This window comes from Cucurbita pepo, chromosome LG06 (genome assembly GCF_002806865.2).
Source record: "Cucurbita pepo subsp. pepo cultivar mu-cu-16 chromosome LG06, ASM280686v2, whole genome shotgun sequence".
Taxonomy (NCBI): domain Eukaryota; kingdom Viridiplantae; phylum Streptophyta; class Magnoliopsida; order Cucurbitales; family Cucurbitaceae; genus Cucurbita; species Cucurbita pepo.
The window spans coordinates 2974253-3001785 of record NC_036643.1 but is presented as its reverse complement, the minus strand read 5'-3'; the positions used below and the strand labels follow the sequence as shown (position 1 = coordinate 3001785).

Sequence of the window (27533 nt, the reverse complement as noted above, 5' to 3'; positions counted from 1 at the left end):
AAAAAAAAAAAAAAAAAAAAAAAAAAAAAAAAAAAAAAAAAAAAATTATCCACACACAAATATTTTTATATCTTTTAGAGTAGCTTGAGTTATACCTATAGTGTTTCAAAGATTTATATGATGTTTTAGAGTAACTTTTTAGTACTCTTTTTAAATGTTATTGATATGGTTAGGTAAATATATATATATAATCCTGTTTGAGTTCCAAATGTAAGTCTTATAACCGTTAGTAAGTAGGGTTCCGTACTAGTATTATATTGGAGATTCTCTCTCAAGAAAATTGTTTTGTTTTCAGTCTTATTTAGATTCAGTTCGTTGTTCTCATAATTTCTTTATTTTACTTTTTACTTACATTTGTAGAAATATTTTTTAAAAATATATATATAAATAAAATAAATAAATAATAGGTTAGATAATTTTTTATATGTAGAAAACAAAATCCAAAATAATCCTTTAGAATTAAAATAATACGTCACTTTCAAATTCGTAACAATTTAATTTTTATCGTGCAAAATTTTATCAAAATCAAGTGACAACTTTTATTAGATAACAATTTGGTAGTTATAATTTATAAATATATTTGGACTTTGTCTCTCGACTATTGTTTAGATTATCACTCAAACTCTAGAAAAAAAAATTCAATACCTCAATAGTATATACTATTTTTATTCAACATTTAACACGTCGTGGAATGATATCTTATTTTATTTTAAATGTATGAAATTTTTCCACACTCAAGACTTTATCCGACATAGTGGGTAGAAAGAAACTGATTAGTGTTAACTATAACATCTATGAGTATGTTCGGTTATGTCAATTATTTTTATGGATTATGTTCTCCATGTCTTAATCCATTTGTAACAAAATAGGTACTCCACAGTTGAGTGGAAAACATTCAAGCGAGGTATATGAATCACAGTAAGACCAAGGGACCACTGACCTGTCAACATAGAACTGTTTCCTGAGATGAGAATCATTCAAGTCCACACCCAATCTCAGCAAAGCATACGCAGCATTCTCAGTCCTGTAAACATCCACGGCGAACTACACGTTTCAAAATAGACAGAAAAAAATATATGGTCATCATAAGCACACAGATAGCAATTCAATGAGATAAGCTGCATTGAGAAGATGAAACTGGCGTTTCAAAAATGTTGACACGTAAAGTTTGCCCTACCGAGTAATAGACCAAGTCAATTGTGAGAAAAACAATGAAGGCTCACCTTCTCAATTTCTCTGTCAATCCCCATGGCCATCCGAGCTATAAGTTCAATTTCAATGGATGCAGTACCTGAAGGGAGAGGCAGTAGCCAAGAGTCCCATGAGCCATGTCGTAGAACAGGTACTGAAATGTTCATTTGAAACTTTGCTCTGCGTAACTTGTTGATATATTTCAATCCAGATCTTGGCTGTCACTTACCTGCTCTGCGTAACTTGTTTAAGACCAACAATAATCTTAGACAACCAAAAGTGTTTCAACAGTACTTACGAACACACTCAATCGTCCAACAATCATAAAGCTTGTGTTTTTTTCACCAACCCCATGTCCAAACTCCAATTGGAATTCTCTTTCCGGAGTAACTTCAATAAATTAGTGAAATTAGCTGAGTCTACTTCCTTGGTATACACTTTGCGAGATATGGACAAAGATAATGGATCCTTGCGAGCATAAGAGAAGCAAAGTCAAAGATCTTCCCTATCCCAATTTTGGAACTCATATAGTGTTTGGTATATTGGTATCCATTTCAAGATTCACGTCTTTGAGTCTGACATTAGGGAGAAAAAAATTGTAGCCACTTATAGAGGAAAAGCCAAATTGTTCTCTCCTTGGCGCGTGTTCAGACTAATTTTTGTGCTTGTGGTATATATCATTGTTACGTTGTTATATTAGGGCAACTTTGGACCTTTGGAGGTAAGGATCCCAAGATAAGAAGGATTTTTTAGAAATGTGCAAATGAGCGAGTTGTTCGGCACTACTAGGAAAAGAAAATGACATAAGGTTCACAAGACTTCAAATCTATTTGGACTAATCGGTACTTCCACTTGTCTTCAGAGAAGGAATGTTAAGTCTGAAAATATAGTTTTGTGGACGGAATTCGTTCTAGAAATTTTTATTCCTTTTTAGGGTTTGAGAACAGCTTAACACGTTGGCTTAATTTTTTAGGTTAAATTTTTGCTTTGGATAACAAAAACAGCCAGATAAACATTAAATGCTGAAGATTCTACCAATCAGAAGAAAGAGAAATTAAATTTTCTTTGAAGAAAGCTGAAAACTAAAAAGTAAAAGCATTTTATTGAATATACCTTTAATCAAATGCATAAGGATCATCTGCATAGGGATTCAAGGACCCTTCCATAAACAAATCACCAATTTTTGAAGGACGTGATTCACCTCCACCCTTAATTGTCTACAAAGAGAGTTGGGATAAAAAAAAAATGTTAATACAACATTTAGACGTCACAGCGTAAATAAGAAATTTTCTATCGAAAAATGTGATTCTCTGATATTTCATATTTCATAAAACCAAATTATTTGCATTAAAAAATACACACATAAACACGTAATTTTTATAGTTTTTATCTAGTTGATACTAAAGAATTATTTGAAGTTAGCATGAATCAGCAACCAGCTAAGCCAACTGCAGTACACAAATCAGGAAAGGGAAAGATACCCAATAGGACATGGATCTAAGCCTTTTCTTGTACCTTGGCAGGAACTCTGGGGGTGTTTCTTCTTGGAGTTTTATTATGTTTTCTCGGGTCCTGATATACATGAAGAACAGATTTAACCATTGCATAAGAACTCTGAGATGATCAAGTTTCTCTACATGTGCACGGTCCTATTGGTTCATCTTAGTGATCAGGTTCATACCTCAAACAGAACCGTACTTTTGGTTTTTCTTCTTTTAGTGATCGTCCTTCCATTTGTAGTTTCAACTTCATATTCATGGCGAGTAACCTGGCCAGCCATTAATTAAGTTTCACTTTGCAGCGGAAGGCAAGTGTAAAATATGCGGAAATTTTTGGAACTTCATATAATTCCCTTGAACTTCTATCAAGATATTAACGGGATCTATGCATTAATCTCGACAAGTCAGATAACGTGAAGTGCACATCATTTTAACATACAACGTACCTTCTTATGATGCTTAGGAATATTTGCAACACTTCCTGTGTTAATGTCCTCTACGGTCTTCAACAACTGTGATACCGGTGTTTGAGTGTCTTGCAAGTAAGGTGATTCCTGTGAGAAGATATAAAGATGCAAAAGAATTTAAAATGTGGCTGATCAACAGACTTCGTTTCTGTCATAAATCTATCAGCTGTCAGTGGCACCTCTTCATTTGCTGTTCTAATCAGAGCACGCTTGCTTTTTCGGGAACCACCAGAATCTCTCATCTTGATTGATGACATGGAGTAGTCCTGCACCATAAGTTATTAAATTATGAAGGATAAACTAAATTTGATATACGAAAATGAACAAGTACGAACTTTTAATACAAAGTGTGTAGTAATCAAGGGATTTTGTGTTTGAATTTACACCTTGGATATCAGGAAATAAAATAATACACGGATAAAATTAAAAAGAAAATAAAACAAAACAAAATTAAAGAGTATTCGATGTCAATAATGGTGGATGATTAATTGACTCATTAGAGGGTATTTTTAACTCCAAGATTTAATGATTACAGTTCTAAAATTACATGAATTAAACATTGTAAAGAACATAAGGACCAAAATGTAACAAACACTCAAGTGTGTGCAAGGACTAGAAATATATTTTAACATTCCTATTTTAATCCAATGAAGTTCTATACGAAAAACTAGGATGCTTCTTATAACAGTATAAAATTTTGAGAATGGAAAATAATGATCCAACAAGAATTAGTTTCGTGTATTGTACATAATATGAAAAGTCTGAAATGATCAACGGCACATAGATGATAGAATACAAATACTACAAGTTCAAATTACGAGAAAACTTCAGGGAGGGAAATGGCATGGAGTTGATTGGTAGTATCACGTGCGCACTCTTGCACATGGGACAGGAGATTACCTTCTTTGAATTCACTTCTTGGTCCTCTTGTAGCTTGTCACCCATCACTTTCCATTGCAATTGCAACAAAGTTCTCTGCCTGTCTTCCTGTGACATTTATGAGTAGATTAAGACATGAGCACGATACTTGATATTTATACCTGAGTTTGAGAGTACTTTGGTTTTTTGGAGATCCAATTCCTCTTGAAGTTTCCTACACTCATCTTCGTTTTGACATGTCAAGCCTTTCATCCGAGCCTCATGTTCATTTCTCAGTAAGGTCAATATCTGGAACGTTATAAACTACTGAATTGTCAATTAATGATGCAAGTGCTGACAGAAACTAAAAAGTTGAATATATATACATAACCTCTTTCAATTCGTTTTCAGCTTGAAGTTGAACATGTCTTAACTCTTCATTGTGGTCAGCTTTACGAATTTGTTCATTTCTGGAATGCTCTTGCTGAATTTGATTCAACTACGAAATCAAATTGTAGGATATAAAACACTTTACTCATTGAGGCTCAGTATTTACCCCTCAAATAAACAAATATTCATATGATAGCAAGATAAATTCTCCACCCCAACAAAGAAGCTTATGAGATTGCTTAATGAATTACAATTATTGATATTGAGAGAAGGAATTCAATTACTACTACTAAACTACAAGTTCACTTCATGCATAAGCTGGCCAGTCCACTAAGGCTGTCAGATAGTTTCTCACCATTTCTGATATAAGATATTAAACATTTAACATAGCTCAAATTGTCGTACAAAATGGAAGTTCAACATGTTTTTAACTTGGATCAAAAAGGAATCTGATGCACGCCGTCCATAATCCCAGATTATAAGTTTTTGGTAGTAATTAAACACAAGAGAAAAAAAAGGAACAAACTAAAGATGGAAATCTTAACAGGTGGGCTATGTCAACTATGAATATCATGATCATAGGAAGGCAAGTTAAGCTTCGTTCTTTTCAAATGTTACCAGAGCAGCATGTTCTTCCTGAATGCGAATCAGGCATTGCCTAGATTCTTCTTTCACCTCTGCTAGTTTTTGCTCACAATTTTGTTCCATCTCTTGTACAGCCTGATCTGTCTGTATGCTTAAATGAATAAGCAAGAAGTTTTATATTTTAATATGTTGCGAAGTATGAGTTCTAAGAGTGAACCTTTTCTTTTTCCTTGTTAGCAATCTCCAATTTCTCCAGTTCATACTTATTCCGAATGTCATTGATAGCCTAATAATAGTTTTACTGCTGTCAGCCTAAATAAAGGTATTCTTAACCGCATGAAGATCATTTACGAGAAAATGGAAACAAAGCTTACTTGATCGTTTCTATGGGATATTTCTTTCAAATGTCTTGATAACTCCATCTGTTTACTCTCCAGCATTGTATCGTACTGTCTTTTAGCCTCAGAAAGCTTCGTTTCAGCAGTAACCAATAGAGCTTGATTCTGTAATAGATGACTACTTAGTCTTAAAGTTACGTTCATTCAAAAGCTAATCGAGAAAGTTTTTCATGAAAATCAACAATTGCAACAGTATAATTTATGAAAACCTCTTTATTTTCGTCTTCTAGCTTCTTCTCACGCTCCTTAGACAAAAGAATCAACTCTTCCTTTTCCTTCAAAATAGTGCGAAGTTGATCGCTCTCTACTGCATGCATATCTGCATGTTTTTTATGGTTTTCTCTCTCCTTCATCAAAGTATCCATTTCTTCTGTTTTGTCGTGCAACTCTTTCTCCAATTTTTCTACGTTACACCGATTCTCAATTTCTAGTGCGGTAATCTTCTGCAACAAATCTTGCTGCAAGAAAATATACAATAAAATTAGTTGAATAACATAGCTTGTTATCAAAGTATTTAAATCTTTTGAAAAATGTGTAGACCATTTTACTCTCTGAGGATCTTGAGCTTTCTGACAAAGTAACAATTTCCTCCTCTAACTTGGAAACTAATGATTCTGCCCCGGTCTTTTCTGAAACAAGAGTTTCTACTTCAGACTCCAACTTTTGAATTCTCTCTCCTGCTAAACGAGATTCTTCTGAATGCTGTGCCATGAGCGATTCCTGGACTTTCTGAAGTTCATCTACCTTTTCCTGTGATTCAACATTTATCAATTTGAGTGCACTTTTTTCTGATGTTATACAAATCAAGTTGTCATAGAGCTTGTTGTATTGCTTTTGGGCCAGTTCTGAAGCAACATTCCTCTCCAATTTGGCTAGCTTAAAGCAAGAGTCACTTAGAAGGTTTAGCTGATTAAATTTCTCTAAAAAAGTTGAGTTATGACGATCCAGTTCAACCAGCTGTTCAACCAATAAATTGACGAGGTTTTCAAGGTTTTTGATCTCCACGAGTGACGCATCTAATTTCCTATGAACCTCATCATTATGCATTTCCAAATCACTCTTTTCCTTCTGCAAGTCATCTCGTAAGGCTATCAAACTAGTAATTTTATCTTCTTTCGTGTTTAAGACAAATTGTGCTTCTTCCAGCTTAGAGTTCAAGCCCTCTATGATCAACCTGTTCTGCATAAGTGTATCCTCAAATGTCTTGGTTATAGAGTCTGCAAGAAAGTATCGTAGTAGTCCACATTTATGAAAACAAAGTCACAAAACACTACAAGATTATAATTTTACTTTCTCAAGTTTTCAAACATCATGACCTATTTGAACAAGCTTTAATAGTTTTATATCAAGATCATGAATAACATTGAGTCAGACCTATGATGGGGTAAACAGGAAACTGGAAACCTGATATAAAGAAAGTGGAAGCACAAGTAGAAAAATGTATATTTCATTGGTGCCAATAAAGGACTGTTCAATGTCAATAATTTTTTTTCACGGTCCAATTACCGCCTTTAAGGAATCAAGGTTAGGATTGGAAATAATAACCAGGGAACAGTTTCCCGCAGGCTTAACTTTCCTTTGTTTATAAAACATAACAGAATAAACATTCATCAATTAATACATATACATTGCAACTAAGAATTGGTAAAGTTGAAGCATTGCATGTTAATACATGTTGATATTGATAAGAAATAGAAAATTGGGAGTTGGTCATTGTTGGATAATACTTCTTTCTCCTCGATTTCAAAATGAAATTTTCCATATTACAATAAGAAGATTGTCATCCCAAATTACCAGTCATGCACTGTTTAAGAAGTTTCTGCAAATTTTAACCCTAGTGGTTATAGTTACCTTTTTCCTCGATCAGATTTGCAGTTCCCTGCTGTTCTTTTCTGTACAATTTACAAATTTCTTCTTTCTCAATTTTGAGCTCCGCCAGCTCCTTCTCACCTATGTTCAGAGTTCAAAAGCATTACATAACAAGCTGCATTCCAAAGTTAACAAGGATAAACCAGAGAAGTTTATGGTACATTGTGAGATTAACCAACGAAATTTTGCAAAAAGAAGTCGAGGTTAAATGTTTAAGAACTTACGATTTCTTAGTGTTTCTTCTACATTCTCTACTTTTATTGATAACTCCTGCATTTGTTGGTTTAACCCATCAACAGCTGTAGAACTTGCAGATAATTTGGCTTCTAAAACCTCCTTGTCTTTCTCAGCTGTATGATTTCATTAATGCAATGATTAAAATTGAAGTAAGCCATACTTGAGATTAATTATTACTAACAAACAACGGAAGGCTTAAATTTTGAGCCACAGATTGGTAACTACCATCCTGAACCTGACTGGCTAGATGCTGCAATGTTTCGGTGAGCTGATCACTCAGTGTCTTAGCCGAAGATAATTTCAATTCCAATCCCTTCCACAATTTCTCGTCTTCTTTCTGTCGCACCTGGAGTTTGGCATTTTCATTCAAGGCATTCTGCACTTTATCCTCTAAATTACGTGTGTGCTCCACTGATTTCCTCAATTTCGCATTCTGTAAACTTTTCCAACTCAGAAATCAAGTACTCCGCAGAATGATCACAGGAAAAAAAAAAACGTAACAGATCAGAATGACCTAACGAACAGATCTACAGAAAATAGCACACAGACTGTTCGTGTATTGAGATTAAAAGTAATATGGCTGCTATTCGACCATTCCAATGACCATATAAATCTTGTACGAAGACGCGCGCGTGCGCAACTCATAGAGAATGAAGCTTCATACCGCCATTTCCAGATCAGTCTTTACAGCAGCTTGCTCTTTCATCAATTTCTCTGCATAATATGGATAACACGATCAAAATAAAACTTCATTCCTTACAAAAGAATGACTAACACTGAACTTTCTGATTAGAACCTGCTGCAATCTTCAAATTTACTAAACTTCCCGACGAGGCAGAGTCCGGAACGGAACGTGAAGAGAAGGAGAACGTTTTCGTAGTTCCTTGTGGCGAATCAGAGAGTGACTTCAACTGGTTCGACCTCTTCATGCTTGGAACACCGAGCTTCTCCATTGTTGAATCGGAAGTCAACGACGGAGAGAAATCCTGGTAATTTGCACTTCCACCTCGCGCTCAAGCTCGCGGGTTTCCGCGTATCATACTGTGTGACAGGCGAATTGGGCGCCAAGCGAACCGAAGTTCAACTAAATGATAATATTCGGCATCCTCATGCCATGTCAGCCATGTACATGTTGGCATAAACCATGAGCGCGCGCGTTTTTATTTATTTATTTATTCGAAATCAACGTGACGTGGCAAAAAAAAATGGAAATGCATATTCAATTATTCAAATATCTTTTTTATTATTATTCCAATAATTTAAATTCTACTTCAATTCGTCCCGACCATCACCACCACCACCACCAGCAACCACCGCCGGCGACCATTTGACCAATCATCCGGTTATAGCATTTTAAATAAAAATTTAAAGCCGTAAAGTAAATAAATTTGTGTATAAAATAGAAAAAAAAAATATATTCCTAAAAAACACTTTCCACAGGCAATCCGAGTTCAATTAAGTTTTATAAATTTCATTTAAGCACATTTATTTATAAGTAATTCCACGATTATCATCCTCAAATAATTAAAATTTAAATAATATATCTAAATACGCAAATGACCATCAAGCACTCGTTGCATAGCTCAAGCCAAAACAACGCACCATCAGATGTTCAACAGACAATTTTCCAATCGGGCACGAGTGCCTAGAAATTGTTAAGGTAGCAGACATCGAAAAGCTCTAACTTTAAAGTACTCATTGAACCCATAAAGGCTCTAGAACACATTATCCAAACACGGGAACGCCAAGTAGTTAAATGCACTTTTACACACGAAAACTTCGAACAAAAAGAGGCCCTTGTTAAAGTTCGATGTTTTATGCTTCATGTAAAGGAAACTTTCAAGGTAGATACATGAATTTAGTAAATAGACTAATAACACATAAATGCCAAGAAAATAAACTTAAAAACTCAGGCACAAGCCTTCAGCACTCTGATATCCGAGTGACATTTGAGTGAGTGCAGGAGATTGAAGTTTGCTTCCCCGAAGTATCTACACTAATAAATAGTACAGAGTGAAGATGAAAAATGGATAAGGTAGGCTTTAAATTAAATGTTGTAACCGTTCCTTGGCAAAAACTTCGTCAAAAAAGCCACTTCAACAAAACTCTCAATGAGAAAACTCAGTCCAGTTTCACTCTGTCCAAATCATTAATCATTCCTTCGAGCTGTCACGAAGAAAAACACAGGTATGATTATCGTTTCATCCAGATAATATGGAGTTGAGAGATGCAAGATTGACCAGAAAATTTACATACTTTAACAATTTGCCGCAAGAAGAAATCTCCATAGCGATTTACAGGCTTAGATTCCACAACATGAATGATGTCCTGCAATGAGATTACGTTAAAAGACCAGCGTCCTTTAGGAAAGCCATTTATCTTTGATGCTACAAATTATTTATCCTTCGGGAACATCCATGTATTATCACAAGGAAGAAGTCCGATGGAATCCGATTTGTATGGCAGCATAATCGATATACGAATATGATAGACCAGATAACAAAAAACTCATAGAAGAATCAAACAAATACAATCAAGACAATAATAAGCTCAGCGTAGCTGCCATATGAACATTTATTTCAAAGTCAGACGTTTTTTGTAAAAGGATAAAAAAGGAAAAGCTAAAACCAACCCACAAAATAAAATGTAAAGAACAAACAATGGATTACTGGAAGACATGTCGTGTGTTCTAAATTTAAATGTATTTGCAATCCAAAGAAGAGGTAATTGAAGAAAAGTAGACGTACATCGTCGATGTAGAAATCCACGTCTGCATTAGACATAATTTTTCCAACACTATCAACGGCATGGGTTTTATGCTTGTATGTCAACAGAATCGTCCTGTAAATATTAAAAAAAACGTCGCTTAATTAATCTTAGGAAACATGCAGCAGTGAATAAAGATAAGAAGTTGATATATCCTGCTGTATTTTAATTCCAACCTTAGTGTGGATTCATCCATTTCCATGTAAGTAGCAAGCTGCCCAAGGGAGATGGAGGAATACACTTTCAAGAAGGTCCGGATGCCAGACAGTAATTGTTGTTGCTTTACTTCATAAAGAAATAGTTTCAATTGAAGTCTATAGGCATCCTGAAAAAGATAAGAGATGTGAATAAAACCTCTGAAAGAGAGCCCAACACAGACAACACGCAGGTGGGGTTTAACATGACCTCATGCCTGCATAGGTTTTGTGAAGAAAGGGTAAAATCAAAGTCATCAATCTTAATCTACACTCCAATTCGGACAAAGCAGACAAAACTAGAAAAAGGGGCTTAAAACAAAATACATGTTAAGTCTTAGAGAGATTAAAAATCCTCTTGAAATGATAATTTTAGAAACTTCAAAGGAAACTCGAGTTGAATAGTCCAAGAATCAGCCAGACTATGAACTGTAGAATTCCAGTGATATTAAAGAACTGTCTCAGCCCATTTATTTGCTTGTTCGTTCGTTCATGCATTCATTTTGATTATAAACTACTTTGTGAAAGAATGAACTACAACGCATAAGGACAACAAACCGTAAAAGACTAAGCAAAAATTCATCCAATTGATAACATTTGTAGCAATATCAAAAATACTCAAAGAAAAAGAGAGAGAAAAGAAAAGGCCCAAGAAGCTTTTGATGAGGCAACAAAATACTGCTTGTACTCCCTGTCACAGCCTATTTCATTGTAAGATTCAACATATTAAAACAAGGATTAGACAATAAGACACAGCAAATAAAATGCACATTGCTTGATCCAAACAGCTAAAGAAAACTCAATGTAACACATGTTATTCTTTATCTCTACATCTCCTTTTCATATCCTTTGACTATTAAGCAAAGTATGGTCACTCAATTCACCTAATTTCAATCATTTGCATGGTCTCACAACACTAAAGTTTCTTGTCAACTTCATAACTGCATCAGATATAACTTCAAAAGGATTATCAATGGCGAATATATCTAGAACTTAATTTCAAAATAGCTGCTGCTTGCTAATAGTTACAAAATAACTACTTCAAAATTACAGATCTAAAGCTTACCTGGTTGTAGTTTACTAGAGGCTCCTCAAAACTAGGAGCAGATGGAGTGATGAACTTCGGACAAGCATATGAGAAAAGCTCGTCATAGATGGCAAAAGCTTCCTCATCATACCTTTGCATCCTGATCATCTTTTCACCATACTTCTCCCGCAACTGAGAGTTCACAGTTTCATCAACAAGCTTCACTTGTGGACAGAGTGAAACACATATGGCCAACAAGGCATACATTTGCTCGTTCTTCTTAAGAATCTGCTCATACTGAGGAGATTTCTGGTGGTATTGCTTGGTTTTATAAATATACAGGAGAATTCGGTTGAATTCATGAATGGCGTCCACGTACCTGAAAAGAGAGGGATATGAGCTTTATTAAGAATTTGTTAAGTAAAAAATGAAGGGAAAAAGTCCAAGGCACTAAATACAGATGTAGGATGCACATGGTAGAGATGATTACTACCGTATAATGGTGATGCCTTGAAAGATTAAGTATTGAATAATGTTCTGATGCATATACATAGAAAAAAAAGGATGATGTATCGATGGGTTTCTTTCTTCAAACTTTGTTTATTTGCTTAATGCGCCAAAACACACCTAAATGTACTAATAATAAAGTTTTTATGAAACAAGGTTTTGCTTCCTATAGAAAAATGCATGTTTGCAAAATATTGGCTTTAAATGGAGGTCAAGAAGAATTGAAATGCATGCGAAGTTGAAACAAGAAGATTGAAAGAACTAAATGGATTAATAGGGCAACATGTCAGGATTCAAAGAACAAAAAGATTCTCTCGACAAACCCACCTAAAATTAAAGAACTTTCTCGTAATCCATCCAAAAAAATATGTGGTAACTAAATAAGGCACTGAAAGGTATGCAGGGGAGGGAAAACAATGAATCAACGAGATGAAACACTTCAAAGAAATGCAGACTGCGGAAAAAATCCATACCTCCGCAACATTAGGTTGGCAAACCCGTAATGGTATATAGTAGTAATATGGCTTCCAATCACACTAGTAAAAACTCCTTGCTGGCTTATGTCAATTGGGAGTAAGCACTTCAAACCAGTGTGATAATCGCCTAACAGGCAATGAACCCGAAGTAATCCAACCATGCTGAAATATCCCAACACCTTCAAAACATTACTACTTCCACCACTATAGTCATACCCATCAGTGGCAGTAAATTGTTCTAGACCTTCTTTCTCCTCCTCAAGAATATGAATGATTGAGGATTTCTCCACAAATGCTTGCAAGTAGTTGAGGACACCATATACATTCCAAGCCTATAATCAAACAACCACTTAAGTTAAGCTCCTACTTCTTTGATATAGATAGACCATAGAAACCATTAAGACTAAACGGGCAAAAAAAATTTGAAGTGGACGTGACAGCTAGAAGATGAGTGTATGAAGGATTGGTGACAGTTTGATGCAGGTACATCCAAACAAGGCTATCAAATTTGGAACAAATATCTGACCTAGTGTACACAAACTCCGTCAGACGAATATAAAAAACAAAATAACACTTTCACATCTCGTGGGCTTTACAAGATTGTCATTCTAAGTTCAGAAACCATGGAATTCAAGGATATTCCGGCTATTTTTCAACATCCTTGGAGAAGCTAAACGCTTCAAATCAAATCCTAAAATACCATGAAATTTGATAAAACTAAATACACATTAGTTCATATAGAAGAATAAGAAGGCCAGGGAGTAATACTGTTTTGTAACCCTAGAGATGGAAAATAAAACAAATGAATCGTAGCAACCTGATCGAATTTTCTCAGAAGAGCAATTTCCTGCTCGGTCTTAGTCTTCATCTTGGCCCGGTATTGGCAGAAACTCTGGAACTGATAAACAAACTCATCCACCATATCCCATAGCCACTGGTTAGGCAATTGCATATTCACGACTCCGTGCAAAACCACCTGAAATAAGCTACAATAATTATCCCACGAGTCAATCCTCTGCTTCAAAGTTGGTGATAACCTCGCATAGAGATGGCGGAACCACATCTCACGGTAAAGCAGGCAGAAAACATGGTCATTATCCACAAAATGAGCAACGGCATCTACTGACGGCCAAGGTGTGTCCTTGAATAGGCGGTCCGATAAGGACTGGAAGGAGGTTTCATACATTTGATGGGTTTCGTATACATTCTTCTCCCGGATGTGCCGGTACAAATGAACGACAAATGACTTGACGGAATCTGGAACGAAATTGGGGTCATAGCCAATATCTTGGCCAGCCGGAGATGGCGCCGTCGCGTGCCGGGGGTCATCATAGTTGGCACCTGAGTCTTCGTAATCGTAAGAGGCCATGATGACTGAATTCAGCTGTTACTGAGGTAGACGGAAATTAGGGTTGGAGAAGCATAGGTTGGAAGGGACTGATGCTCAAATTTTCAATGTTCCTGAACCTCATGGATCAGAATTTTGGGCTTCATTGCTATTGGGCCATTACATGGTTTCAGTAAGCCCAAATTGTTTTTTTCTTTTTTCTTTTTTGTCATTTTATTTAATGTTTCAAAATCTTGTAAGTAAATTAAATATTTAAGCCAAATTTAAACTTATATTAAAATATTTAATTAACATTTCAAAAATGTTAAAAGATTTTAAATAAAATATTTATTAATAAATTTACTCGCTAATGTTAATAATATTTTTCAGCCTAAAAAAAATATAAGTTTACATTTTAATGAAATTAATGATAAAATATGAACATTATAAAAAAAATAAATAAAGAGCTAAAGTTTGAATCATAACAGATATTTGTCTGTAAGTATCTTTCTATTTATTGTTCTTCTCATTTATTTCTATTTTCATATATGATAATTAGGTAATTTTTTTTTAATTATGAATAGAAAACTTTCACATCACACACCATTTAGATGTCGTGGATTAAGCATACATTCTTAAATTTTAACAACTCGAAATGAGCTATCAATCCAACAGCTGGTCTTTGATACTGTGGCCTAAGAACTTATCAAACCATTGGCTAGCTTCTTTTACCATCTCTGGTGTCATTTCGTGGCCAATCCCAGGTTGTGCGATGAACTGCACAGATCAAATAAGAATATGATCAAACAACTATATCAAAACAAAAAACGGGAGAGATTGTAGACACGACGACACCATGGAACAATGCAATAACTATGTTTCTACTTTGCTTCACATATGAGATCCCACATCGGTTGGAGAGAGAAACAAAGAATTCTTTATAAGAGTGAAAACATGTCCCTAGCAGACGCGTTTTATAAACTTTGAGGTGAAGTTCGAAAGGAAAACCCCAAAGAGGACAATATCTACTAGCGGTGGACTTAGGCTGTTACAAATAGTATCAGAGTCAGACTGGTGGTGTGCCAGCAAAGACGCTGGCTCCAAAGTGGGGGTGGATTGTGAGATTCCACGTCGGTTGGAGAAGGGAACAAAGCATTATTTTGAAGGGTGTGGAAACCTCTCCCGAGCAGACATATTTTAAAAACCTTGAGGGGAAGCCCGAAAGGAAAAGCTCAAAGAGAACAATATCTCCTCAATTCACACAAGATTTACATACCTTAAAATTTTCTGGACAACCAAGCCTCTGATAAGCTGTCTCGGTTTTCGACACGGGAGCATCCAAACCAGCAATCGGACATCGAGGATCATCTGCACCTATTGTTTTTCAAATCCAAACCGCACATTAACAATACTTGAACAGACCACAAAGATGTAAGCATGGTTTTTTTGTTCATACTGCATATTCCAATCTTCCAATGCCTCTATAACGTTGGTTTGTGATTATAATTCATACGTGGAGGATTATTGGGAGTGAGTCCCACATTGGTTAATTTAGTGGAAGATCATAGGTCTACATGTGAGGAATACTATCTCAGGCCTTTCGGGAAAAGCCCAAACCAGCCATGAGAGCTTATGCTCAAAGTGAACACTATCATACCATCGTGGAGATCCGTGATTCCTAACATCATATAGTAGACAGAGGATATGAACGCTACCATTTAATAACAACAAAGGACGTGGTGCGATAGCTGGAACCGAATAAATCGAGCCGAATTGGGAAACTAAACCAGGAGCAATCCTATTCCAGACCTGAACAAAACAGTAGGAAATGATCATACTAATTCAACTTCAAATTACTAAACCAGGAACTTGAGACAACAAACCTTCTTCACCACTTCTTTGTTGATCTCGTTCATGCCTAATTCGATTCGGGCTTCTGCAGACAAGATACAAAGACCGACCATGTGTGTATTATAAAGTGATTCGTTTTTTCAACAACTTAAAAAACGCTCAAGCAAGAGGTTACAGAGCCTAAGCCCACCGCTAGCAGATATTGTCCTCTTTGAGCTTTCCCTTTCAGGCTTCCTCTCAAGGTTTTTAAAACGCATCTACTAGGGAGAGGTTTCCACACCCTTATAAAGAATGTTTCGTTCCCTCTCAAACCGTGGTGTGTAACCACTATCAGTCACCCTGCTTTGTCCTTAACCAATTACCATTCATTCACCTTACCCTCGAAAACAGGTTTTATACTCTCGACTCGTGCCTGCCACTTATCGTTATCTATGGCCCATCGAAAACACTGCAATCATATCACAAAATATCAGCTGGACTAACACAAGATCCAGAGTGTGATCATTTGGGTGAACTACCTGCACGCCAATTATGGGGACAACCACAGAGTAGCGAGTATCAGCAGCAGCAGCAAACCATGCATGCATTCCTGCAATGAAAATGTGAAATGCAAGCTTCATATAACAAAGAAAAAACATGTTCTAATTTGGTCCTTATTTTACTTTTGACTGACCTCCAAGTGATTCGCCAGTAATTCCTATTCTACATGGGTCAATGTCCTCCCTTTTCGTCAGATAATCCGCCAGTTTTATCAAGTCCCATACCTGCAAGCCATTTGATATCCTAATCCGTTGGTTACATTTGCAGCTAATTGTTCATTCATAGTCCCAACAATTCGGTTACCAAATGAAACGAGACGCTACCGTGTCAAATATGAACGGCATGGTATCGCCTCTTTTCCATGAAGATATAAGAGCCTGCACTAGATTATGGCATCCGGTTAGGACTCAACTCTGCAAAAGAAAAGGGTACTCTTCTGCAGAGACTAAGAAGAGCTAGAAAGTGATATTAACATATCATGGGTTGATTGACAATATCACTTCGTTGGCAGCCAGATTCAATAAGAAGATAGGCCAATTCATTGCCTCAGATTCTAAGAAAATTTAAGCCGATGTGTTCACAGTTTCACTAATGGGCGACGAGTGATCAGCCAGTCGGTCAAGTAGCGAGCAAATTTTTGAGTTTTGGAAACCCATAGATAAAAATGTAACAGTCTAAGCTCACCGCTAGTAGATATTGTCCTCTTTGAGCTTTCCCTTTTGGGCTTCCCCTCAAGGTTTTAAAACGCGTCTACTAGGGAGAGGCTTCCACACCCTTATAAGAAATGTTTCGTTCCCCTCTCCAACCGATGTGAGATCTCACAATCCACCCCCTTGGGGGCCTAGCATCCTCGTTGACACACTACCTGGTGCCTAGCTCTGATACCATTTGTATCAGCCCAAGCTCATCGATAGCAGATATTGTCCTATTTGGGCTTCCCCTCAAGGTTTTAAAACGTGTATACTAGGGAGAGGTTTCCACACCCTTACAAGTAATGTTTCGTTCTCATCTCCAACCGATGTGGGATCTCACAATCCACCTCCCTTGGGGGCCCAGCGTCATCACTAGCACACATCCCAGTGCCTGACTCTGATACCATTTGTATCAGCCTAAGCCCACCGATAGTAGATATTGTCTTATTTGGGCTTCCCCTCAAGGTTTTAAAACGTGTCTACTAGGGAGAGGTTTCTACCCCCTACAAGTAATGTTTCGTTCCCCTCTCCAACCAATGTGGGATCTCACAATCCACCCCCTTGGGGGCCAACGTCCTCGCTAACACACTACCTGGTGCCTATCTCTGATACCATTTGTATCAGCCCAAGCTCACCGATAGTAGATATGGTCCTATTTAGGCTTCCCCTCAAGGTTTCAAAACGCGTCTACTAAGAAGAGATTTCCACACTCTCATAAGAAACATTTCGTTCCCCTCTCCAACCGACATGGGATCTCACAAAAAAAACAACTCAATTGACTAAAACGAAGCGACATAAACAACAATCAGCATACATCATGTAGGTGGTTTTGTTCTTGGCCCTTTCACCATGGTAACGAGAATCAATGGCAATAGCTACATAACCCCTTGATGCATAAGCCTGAAAGAAGCAAGAATACATTGCATTATCTACTTCTAACAACTTGTGATATCCACAAAAGCCAATAGCAAAAGAAACAGATACCTCAAGCAATGGCCTCAACCACTCTTTACACTTATTTGTACTGTGCAGAAAAACAATTGCAGGTCTTTTTTGCTGTCTGCTATCCTTCATGCTTATAATCAATATAGGCAACTTCCCTTGCTCTCCTTCCTATAAATGATTAGCAAACAACTACATTATTCCGTTACATCACGCCCTGCGTATAGTTAACGCGAAAAGTACGAGAGCATACTTGCCTCGGTAATCAGGTGAAGATTTTCCTCATGAAGCAAGTCCTTCAAATTGCTAAAAGTTGCCTTTGGACAAGAAGCCATAGCCTTTAAACAGGCAAGTAAATCAAGATGGGTAGGCTACTATTTAAACAAAGATGAAAGAACAAAAATATAATACTGCATCAACCTTACTGAAGGCTGGCGGGTTGGGCTCCTGAATAGGCATTGTGCGCTTCACATTAAGCGGGACTGCGAAGTTCAATTAGACATCATAGATTCATAATCTCTGTCGTAAACCGACCCATATTAGCTAAATAAAGGGAAGATCATAGGTATTATATAAGCGACGTTGTCTTTATTGGTAAGAGGCTTTTTGGGAAAACTAAAAGAAGCCATGAGAGCCTATTTTCAAAGTGTACAATACCACACCGTTGTGGAGGTTCGTTGTTCCTAGTAGTGGTATCAGATTCATTCTGTAACGGCCCAGATCCACCACTAGTAGATATTGTCCTCTTTGGGCTTTCTCTTTCGGGCTTCCTCTCAAGGCTTTAAAACGCGTCTGCTAGGGGAAGGATTCTACACCCTTATAAATGGTGGTTTGTTCTCCACCCCAACCAATGTGGGACATCACACATTCCCTTATCTTAACTTAGACATGCCAATAGAATTCTCCAAGGTCGAACAAAGAAGATGCGAGTCTCAAAGGTGTATTCATAGAAAAGATTCGTGGTAGAACTCTATTACACTAGCAATGTGTTTCAAAGAAGAGGATAGTGCTATACGAATAGATATGACTATTTAAGGAGAGACTCATTGTATACTTTGTTCGAGTGGAGAAGGGTTGGAATCCCGCGTTCGCTAATTAAGAGAAAGATCATAGGTAAGTGGTAAGTAGTATACTATTCCATTGGTACGAGTCATGAGGTAGGCAATATCATACCATTCTAAAGGTCCGTAACAGAAGAAAGAAACACGATTCTCGAATGAGAACTTGCTAATTCATACAAAAAGGCAAACATTCATCAAAAGATGTGGAAAGCAAGAAACATGGCAGCAAATAGACGGCGAGCATTCGAATCAAGCAAGAATTTCAGAGCCAAAATCCACAGACTTCTGAGCTACCCAGAACAGACATCAAAACATTCAAGGTAAACCAAAACAGAGAATAGAGAAATGACATTCGAATTCAATTTCGTACCTTCTGGAGATCGTCTACTACGCAAAATTCGCAGGAATTCAGCCCGAAATTTGTCGGCGTCAAGGACAGCTTCATCCATGGCTGCGACCCGGTACGAGGATTTAATCTCATTGGAATTTTGGCGGTTCCATGGCGAAGTTGCTGCAAAGCAGAGGCGTGTTAGGGAGGGGCGGAGTAGCCCGTCAGGTATGAGAATTGCCATTATTATTGTACTGCGTCGTTGGCCCACATCGTTTTTCCGACAGACTGAATGGCTGACGCAGAGTTGCCGCCTTTTCTTTTTCCTTATCGTTATAGTATGGTTTGCGTAATTTTGCAGTCAGCGGGCACTCGCCTAGTGCCGGTAAGGACCGGCTTGGCTGCGTATAAATACAATATCGAGTCTTTTACATACCCACTTTACATTTAATTATCTTGATTTAAAATCTACACTTCATTTAATTCATGTCCAAACTTTGATACAATTCTCCCTTGCGTCTCCACCACCACTAACTGATCCTATTTTCGTATCTAGTGATACGCATGCAAGCAAGGGAACTTGAAGTGGCAGACACGTAATTTTACTATTAATAAAAAAATATCTTCTTTTTTTTTTTTTTTTTCCCACTTATTTCTATCAGAAAATCATAGAACAAAATTTTATTTACAAACCACGTATGATTATAATATAATTTATTTGTAAGCAACTGAATGGTTGTTTTAGTCCATTAAGTATCGTTATTTTACCCGTTATACACCACCATCAATTATTGATTTGACTTGTTATGTATCACTGTCAATCTCACGATTTACGCACTATGCATCACCGTCAACTTCACAGTTTTAAAACGTTTTTGCCCGTTACATATCGCTATCAAGCTCACAACTTACCCATTATGTATTACCGTCAGCTTCACGATTTTAAAATGGTCTACTAAGGAGAGATTTCTCCACATCCTTAAAAGGTATTGTTCATTCTACTCGCCAATCGATATAAAATTTCACAATTCACCCCCTTGGAGATCTAATGTCCTCGCTAGCGCACCGTCCATTGTCTGACTCTAATACTATTTGTAACCGCTCAAGCCCACCACTAACAGATATTGTCCACTTTAGCCAGTTACGTATCATGGTCACCCTCACAATTTTAAAACTCATGTACTAGAGGGATATTTTTTTAAATGTCTTTATGGCAAGAGTAATGAATAGAGTCCATGAAAGTTTCTAATAAAATACTGCTCTGGACTGAGCTTCTTTAGAAAGTCACCTCCTATAGGCTCAAAATCTAGCATCGGCTAGTAGACCGAAAGTCTGAATTTTCCACGGCAGATATAAAAACACTGCCTGTAACAAGTGCAGTACACAAGATTAGTTGTAGGCGAAACTACTCAGGAGGTTACAGATTAATGTAGACTGAATCTCCCTATTATAGTAAAAGAAAGGAAGTAATTCAATACAAGAATTCGAACCCTTAAAAAGATGGGTAGAGATTGAAGATGACATAAAGTGAAATAAATCGTTCTTGTTTTAGTAAATATATGCATAAAGTGTGTGGATGTGAGAGGCTGATTAAATAATGGAAGTGCGTCTCAGTTTGGAGCATAAAGTAACTAATACCTTTCGACGATGTTGGGGTTATTAAAAAGGATATTGTTTGGTTTTATAAGGGTCGACAGGACCCAACCACCCCAGTTAATTGGCTGCATTAGCTGCCTTTTGAATGGAACATGCATGCCACCACGGTCTTGATAGACCCTGGTATCTGGATATTGTCCACGAGTAAAAGCAACTGCCAAATATCTACAGTAATCCGTGCAAAAGTAGAGCAGAAATCACTTATTAAAGAAATAAAATCGTATATTAGGACCCATTACCGTACACCTCGAATATTGTGATTCACAGAACTGCATGCTGACAATCTTTGGTACAAATGCATATTGCGTTCTTGGGTTGTACGAGCTCATCATGTCATGTCTACCAGCTTCATTGTCTGCAACATTTTTGGGAAGGAAGCAGTTCCCTAGCAAATACATTCCCAACCCAAAAAACTCCAATGTCCAAGTCAAATAAAGATCTGTAACTTAAACGTGTTCCAGAAAAAACTGCAGTTTCACTGTACGCAATTTCATCGAAGTTAAACCTGATAAAAATAAATCTAAGCTTCGATGAAGTGCGAAGCAGTATGGTTTGGTTGTGGACTTAGCTCTTCGTGCTTCCCGCAAGCTTTTTATTTTTATTTTTTTATAGAGAGAGAGTAAGGGGCAGTACGGAAGATTGGTCCGTTCCACAAAGCTGAGCTTTTCGGTTCACTCCCCCAGCCTTCTTACTAGTCTACCTCGTTTCTCTTAATGGAATATAACAATGCCCGAGCTCCTGCTTTGCTTGCGTTCTTCACCGACGCTGGTCGGGGCTGTCTCACTTATCCTGCTCCTAAGGTAAGGAGTCATGTCTATTGTGTGTTAGAATCTTTACGGGAGTGAATCGCACGTGTTGGTTGAGAATTGCTCGAGAATCATCGATAATGACTTTGCCAGGTTCTAAGGGTTCCCCTCTTCTTTATTTGTGGATCGAGCCATGGTAAAGGTTCTGTACGATTATAATACTCATAACTTTGTTAAAGATGGTGGACCATCCACACATCTAGTATAATATTCATAAAAAAAAAATTAAATACTAGTAAACATAGTTAACCTCACTTATATACTATGATCTTTCACGTGACACAAGACGTTCAGTCATATTCCAAACGAATCCTCAAAATAATGATCAAAGAAGAAAGCAAAAGGTATTGGTAAACTCGCTTGGTTCCTTAGAGGCTGTCGAAGTAAGGGGTTATCTTGTACAAGTCATTCTCTTCTCTCTACGTAAAGAAAATGATGCAGTAGCATCTCTAGACACAGTTCAAGCCTATGCAGTTCTAGGGTTTTATTATTATTATTATTATTATTTATTTAAAAAATTCAGTTTTAGGAGTTTGAATTAGGGTCTTTGATGACTATAATCAACGCTGTTCTAAATAAGGTACAAATGGGGTAGTCCTCCTGAGAGTCCTAGGCTACTTGTGCCCCACATGGCCACATCAAAAGCATTACACTTCGAAGACATTTTACGGTACAATAGTTTTACTCAAAGGGCACAGCTTCTGAGTTNTTTTTTTTTTTTTTTTTTTTTAATAGAGAGAGAGTAAGGGGCAGTACGGAAGATTGGTCCCTTCCACAAAGCTGAGCTTTTAGGTTCACTCCCCCAGCCTTCTTACTAGTCTACCTCCTTTCTCTTAATGGAATATAACAATGCCCGAGCTCCTGCTTTGCTTGCGTTCTTCACCAGCGCTGGTCGGGGCTGTCTCACTTATCCTGCTCCTAAGGTAAGAAGTCATGTCTATTGTGTGTTAGAATCTTTACGGAAGTGAATCGCATGTGTTGGTTGAGAATTGCTCGAAAATCATCGATAATGACTTTGCCAGGTTCTAAGGGTTCCCCTCTTCTTTATTTGTGGATCGAGCCATGGTAAAGGTTCTGTACGATTATAATACTCATAACTTTGTTAAAGATGGTGGACCATCCACACATCTAGTATAATATTCATAAAAAAAAATTAAATATTAGTAAACATAGTTAACCTCCCTTATATACTATGTTCTTTCACGTGACACAAGGCGTTCAGTCATATTCTAAACGAATCCTCAAAATATGATCAAAGAAGAAAGCAAAAGGTATTGGTAAACTCGCTTGGTTCCTTAGAGACTGTCCAAGTAAGGGGTTATCTTGTACAAGTCATTCTCTTTTCTCTACGTAAAGAAAATGATGTAGTAGCATCTCTAGACACAGTTCAAGCCTATGCAGTTCTAGGGTTTTATTATTATTATTATTATTTATTTAAAAAATTCAGTTTTAGGAGTTTGAATTAGGGTCTTTGATGACTATAATCAACGCTGTTCTAAATAAGGTACAAATGGGGTAGTCCTCCTGAGAGTCCTAGGCTACTTGTGCCCCACATGGCCACATCAAAAGCATTACACTTCGAAGACATTTTACGGTACAATAGTTTTACTCAAAGGGCACAGCTTCTGAGTTCTGATATCATGAACTTTTGAGGGACAATATTATTATTAAAAAGAAAGAAGGACAAACCTTCCTTGGACCAGTAAGAAGCCAACGGTACTCTCTAGAAGATGACGTGTCCAAAAACAATGGGCCTTTAAAGCTATATTCTCTTCGTTTCTTTCTTTCATCTTTTTAGTTTTTGTTGGGGGAAAAGGGTTAAAGTGAATTGGATAATGTTATGTGAGGCTTATGAGCGAATTCAAATTTTCTATGGTTCCTTTCGTTATCCATACAGACCCTCTTCTTCCAAAATTTACCCTCAGTCCTTATTTTTAACCCCCTAAAACCCCATAGTTAACAATCTCCATTAAAATGTCTAGTTGGGTAAAATTTAAATTTTCACGACATTTTATGATCATTTGTCTGGCCCCTGCTTGTNGGTGGACCATCCACACATCTAGTATAATATTCATAAAAAAAAATTAAATATTAGTAAACATAGTTAACCTCCCTTATATACTATGTTCTTTCACGTGACACAAGGCGTTCAGTCATATTCTAAACGAATCCTCAAAATATGATCAAAGAAGAAAGCAAAAGGTATTGGTAAACTCGCTTGGTTCCTTAGAGACTGTCCAAGTAAGGGGTTATCTTGTACAAGTCATTCTCTTTTCTCTACGTAAAGAAAATGATGTAGTAGCATCTCTAGACACAGTTCAAGCCTATGCAGTTCTAGGGTTTTATTATTATTATTATTATTTATTTAAAAAATTCAGTTTTAGGAGTTTGAATTAGGGTCTTTGATGACTATAATCAACGCTGTTCTAAATAAGGTACAAATGGGGTAGTCCTCCTGAGAGTCCTAGGCTACTTGTGCCCCACATGGCCACATCAAAAGCATTACACTTCGAAGACATTTTACGGTACAATAGTTTTACTCAAAGGGCACAGCTTCTGAGTTCTGATATCATGAACTTTTGAGGGACAATATTATTATTAAAAAGAAAGAAGGACAAACCTTCCTTGGACCAGTAAGAAGCCAACGGTACTCTCTAGAAGATGACGTGTCCAAAAACAATGGGCCTTTAAAGCTATATTCTCTTCGTTTCTTTCTTTCATCTTTTTAGTTTTTGTTGGGGGAAAAGGGTTAAAGTGAATTGGATAATGTTATGTGAGGCTTATGAGCGAATTCAAATTTTCTATGGTTCCTTTCGTTATCCATACAGACCCTCTTCTTCCAAAATTTACCCTCAGTCCTTATTTTTAACCCCCTAAAACCCCATAGTTAACAATCTCCATTAAAATGTCTAGTTGGGTAAAATTTAAATTTTCACGACATTTTATGATCATTTGTCTGGCCCCTGCTTGTTTAAAAAAAAACCTAATGCTATAAAAGTAAACAAATCAGTAATCACAATTTACTGTAGGAAAAATGTCAAAAACGCACTTTACCATTATTTTGACCATGTATGCCTATATTTTTTTCCCATCAATTTTTATTGTTAAATAATAGTAACTAGGAAAGAGAAGAAAAACTTACTGCGTTTGCGTTCGCCATTTGCCTGCATCTCGTCGACCATATATAATATATGCCAGAGATAGAAACCCGAACCAGCTGTGAGTAGAAATAAATTAAATTGAATAAGCATAAACATAATGTTAATTCTACTCAAAAGATAATCATGGAAAAAATTTATTCGACATATTACATATTCATTCACCTATCGTATATAAAATTGAATGTTTTAAATTTAATCTTACTCACCATTCAATTTTTTCACTAATAGATCCGTTAAGTTTTTAGCATCGCAACAATGATGCAATATTTTATCTACTATGAGCACAAAGTCTTACGATTTTGCTTTTGGTTCCACCCAATAGACTTCATATCAATGAACATGTGTCTCACACTCATGTAATCGTAGTCTTAGAACAAAAAAATTCGATGTATTAGGCACTTAAAACTGGACACATTTTAGAGCTAAGTACCAAGAATATGCTAATTCACAGTTCAATCAATCTCTTCATACTGACAATAAACTTTACTAATTAGCGCGATAAAATACTAAAAGAGATCGTAATGAAAGGAAAATACCAGAAGAAAAAACCATCCCCCACGCAGTGGCTGGCAGCATCAAGAATCTTATGCTCAGGGTGGGGTATTGATGTAAGGGCAGCAACTTTATGACTGCTCCTGCGACTGCGCTACAACCGACAACCGAATAAAAGCAATTGAAGGCCTCACTCGTTGTGTGGCCAAAAATGTCAATGTCGTTCTTGCGCCAGCAAATGAGATCGCAATTGATTACGCGATATCGATGTGATATTTTGTTTGAGAATCCGTCCTCGAGCGCAGAAGAACGCGATGGTGACTGCCGACCGCTCTGTTAGAAATAAAACTACCCTAATTCGTCGTTATACAATCTATTTGTTCACCAAGTATGAGGCAAAATTGGAAATCGTCTCAGTTTGCTAAACTAATTAATCCGACGAATTACTACCAGAAAGAAAAATATCAAAGAATTAATGTTCAAAACAACAATAGAGATTCCAGCAGCCCTAAGAGAAACAAAGATTTAGTAACCTAACAAGTACTTTCGGTGAAGATAAACAACCAAAGCGCTCTGAGAACTGGTTGTACCAAAACAATGGCAATCTGTACGGACAAGAAAAACTTGTGGAAGTAAGAGTAGAGCTCGTACCTCCGGATTCAAGAACTCATATGGCGAAGCGAAGTCGACGCAGATTGCGAAAAGCGCTTCATCTTCAACGCGCTCACTGTCGGTGCATTTGAAATTGAATTTCCCGTCCTGCGATTAGTGCGGATTGAACAAACTCCACCGATCTCTCTCTCTCTTTCCATGACGGCACGATTTGAAAACGATCGAACAGGTGAAATCGAAAATCGATGTGATCGTAGGAAATGAGTGAATCGGAGATCAGAAACCATGTACCGTCTGATGTGAATGGGCTTTAGGTTTTGTCCATCAAGCGGTGATTTGGGGTTCCATTTTGGCGCGCATAGGGTCGGACAAGTATCGGCGGTTTGGCGCCAGCGAGACGTGGGGATCTCTGATTCCCCAACTTATCAGTCCTTTTCCCCCTAAATATATGAAAAATAAATAAATAAATAAATAATTTAGCAAACAAATCGTCGCTATATATTTTTTTTTATTTATCACTTTTTTCTGATTAAAAAAAATGTGGAGATGTTTTTTTTTTATCTAAAAAAATACTTATTTTAACGGATCAAAATTATTCTGAAAAAGTAATAACTTGAAATAAAATAAAATAAAATAAAATAAACCAAACAAAATCTCATATTTAATTAAAAATCATAGAATAATTAATTTTTATTTAATAAATGTAAGGTTCTCATGTTTATTATATTTATGAAAATTTTATTTTGAATATAATGGGTCATCTACCTATTCACTATTTTAAAAAAATTAAATAGAAATAAAAAATAAATTTATATTAAGTAGATTAATTAATTTATTAATTTTTGAATGGTTCGACAATCTATTAGACAATATTAAAAGTTGAATAATGAAATAAATACAAATCTCGAATTTTATGATCGAAGTAATTTAACCATAGGGCTTAGTTATCGGTGATAGTACCGATTAATTTGTATTAGAGTATTAGAAAATTAATTCATAATTAACAAATTATAAAATAAATAAATGAATAAAGTACATTTAATTTATAGAATACTGAAACTTCTAATGTCAAATTACTGGAAAAGGAGTGTTCCTGCCAAAGATGGTTTTAAGCTCTCTCCCAAACGGCTTTATATAACCCACCCCGATTTGGTGCATGCATGATACCTGGCAAACCTGGCCTTCAATTGTCACCCTGATGTGATCAAATAGCTCCGACACGTTGCAATTTCTTCAACGCCGGCGTATCCCGCCGCCCATTACACCATTATTGGTAACTTCGATGGTACATTGGAAAAAATTATATTGCATACGACTCGATTGATTTTAAAATGCGTTTCTTAGAAAGAGATTTCACAATCTATTCTTTGGAGGACCCAATGTCGACATACTGTTTGGTGTGTGGTTCTAATATCACTTATAGCGAGTAAGAATGATATGAACTAAAAGACATCAGTCATACAATATACTTCAACAAAGATGTGAAGAAAAGGTGGTCAAAATTATCAAAAGATGTTTCAATTTGCCACATTGAAGAAAAATGAAGTTTGATTGTTATAAATTTTGGGTGGGTTACCATTTATAGTAATTTATAATTATTG

The 27533-nt window shown here is 36.6% G+C and overlaps 4 protein-coding genes and 1 long non-coding RNA gene across 6 annotated transcripts; all 5 read right to left on the bottom strand.

The window, feature by feature from the left end:
* Positions 1 to 756: 756 nt before the first annotated feature.
* On the bottom strand, positions 757 to 1420 carry LOC111797469. The gene is made up of 2 exons (XM_023680471.1): positions 1224 to 1420; positions 757 to 1044 (listed from the first exon to the last, which is right to left on the bottom strand). The coding sequence occupies exons 1-2, from the start codon at positions 1356 to 1358 to the stop codon at positions 847 to 849; spliced, it is 333 nt and encodes a 110-aa protein (XP_023536239.1). The 5' UTR covers positions 1359 to 1420; the 3' UTR covers positions 757 to 846.
* Positions 1421 to 2306: 886 nt separating this feature from the next.
* LOC111797468 (synaptonemal complex protein 1-like) lies at positions 2307 to 8447 on the bottom strand. The gene is made up of 18 exons (XM_023680469.1): positions 8291 to 8447; positions 8159 to 8208; positions 7720 to 7927; positions 7482 to 7607; positions 7240 to 7338; positions 5929 to 6605; positions 5598 to 5846; positions 5365 to 5493; positions 5208 to 5276; positions 5024 to 5134; positions 4407 to 4514; positions 4214 to 4324; positions 4058 to 4144; positions 3337 to 3423; positions 3137 to 3244; positions 2873 to 2959; positions 2707 to 2763; positions 2307 to 2408 (listed from the first exon to the last, which is right to left on the bottom strand). Exons 1-18 carry the CDS (start codon positions 8445 to 8447, stop codon positions 2307 to 2309), a joined length of 2622 nt encoding a protein of 873 aa, XP_023536237.1.
* Positions 8448 to 9245: 798 nt separating this feature from the next.
* Positions 9246 to 13898, bottom strand: LOC111797096 (eukaryotic translation initiation factor 3 subunit L-like). Its single transcript, XM_023679991.1, has 7 exons — positions 13282 to 13898; positions 12462 to 12796; positions 11521 to 11860; positions 10437 to 10585; positions 10242 to 10335; positions 9751 to 9822; positions 9246 to 9660 (listed from the first exon to the last, which is right to left on the bottom strand). The coding sequence occupies exons 1-7, from the start codon at positions 13831 to 13833 to the stop codon at positions 9616 to 9618; spliced, it is 1587 nt and encodes a 528-aa protein (XP_023535759.1). The 5' UTR covers positions 13834 to 13898; the 3' UTR covers positions 9246 to 9615.
* A 448-nt stretch (positions 13899 to 14346) lies between these two features.
* Positions 14347 to 19577, bottom strand: LOC111796769 (putative esterase YitV). Its single transcript, XM_023679523.1, has 13 exons — positions 19248 to 19577; positions 18237 to 18298; positions 18074 to 18154; positions 17859 to 17987; positions 17678 to 17774; positions 16506 to 16564; positions 16316 to 16406; positions 16161 to 16231; positions 16021 to 16090; positions 15675 to 15727; positions 15507 to 15600; positions 15068 to 15165; positions 14347 to 14568 (listed from the first exon to the last, which is right to left on the bottom strand). Exons 1-13 carry the CDS (start codon positions 19447 to 19449, stop codon positions 14455 to 14457), a joined length of 1221 nt encoding a protein of 406 aa, XP_023535291.1. The 5' UTR covers positions 19450 to 19577; the 3' UTR covers positions 14347 to 14454.
* A 5231-nt stretch (positions 19578 to 24808) lies between these two features.
* Positions 24809 to 26213, bottom strand: LOC111797500. Of its 2 annotated transcripts, none has more exons than XR_002815547.1 (3): positions 25972 to 26213; positions 25365 to 25673; positions 24809 to 24884 (listed from the first exon to the last, which is right to left on the bottom strand). It is a non-coding gene; the product is annotated as an uncharacterized LOC111797500 (long non-coding RNA). The 2 variants fall into 2 exon arrangements; XR_002815546.1 differs by having other exon boundaries at positions 25365 to 25653.
* Between the last annotated feature and the right edge of the window lie 1320 nt (positions 26214 to 27533).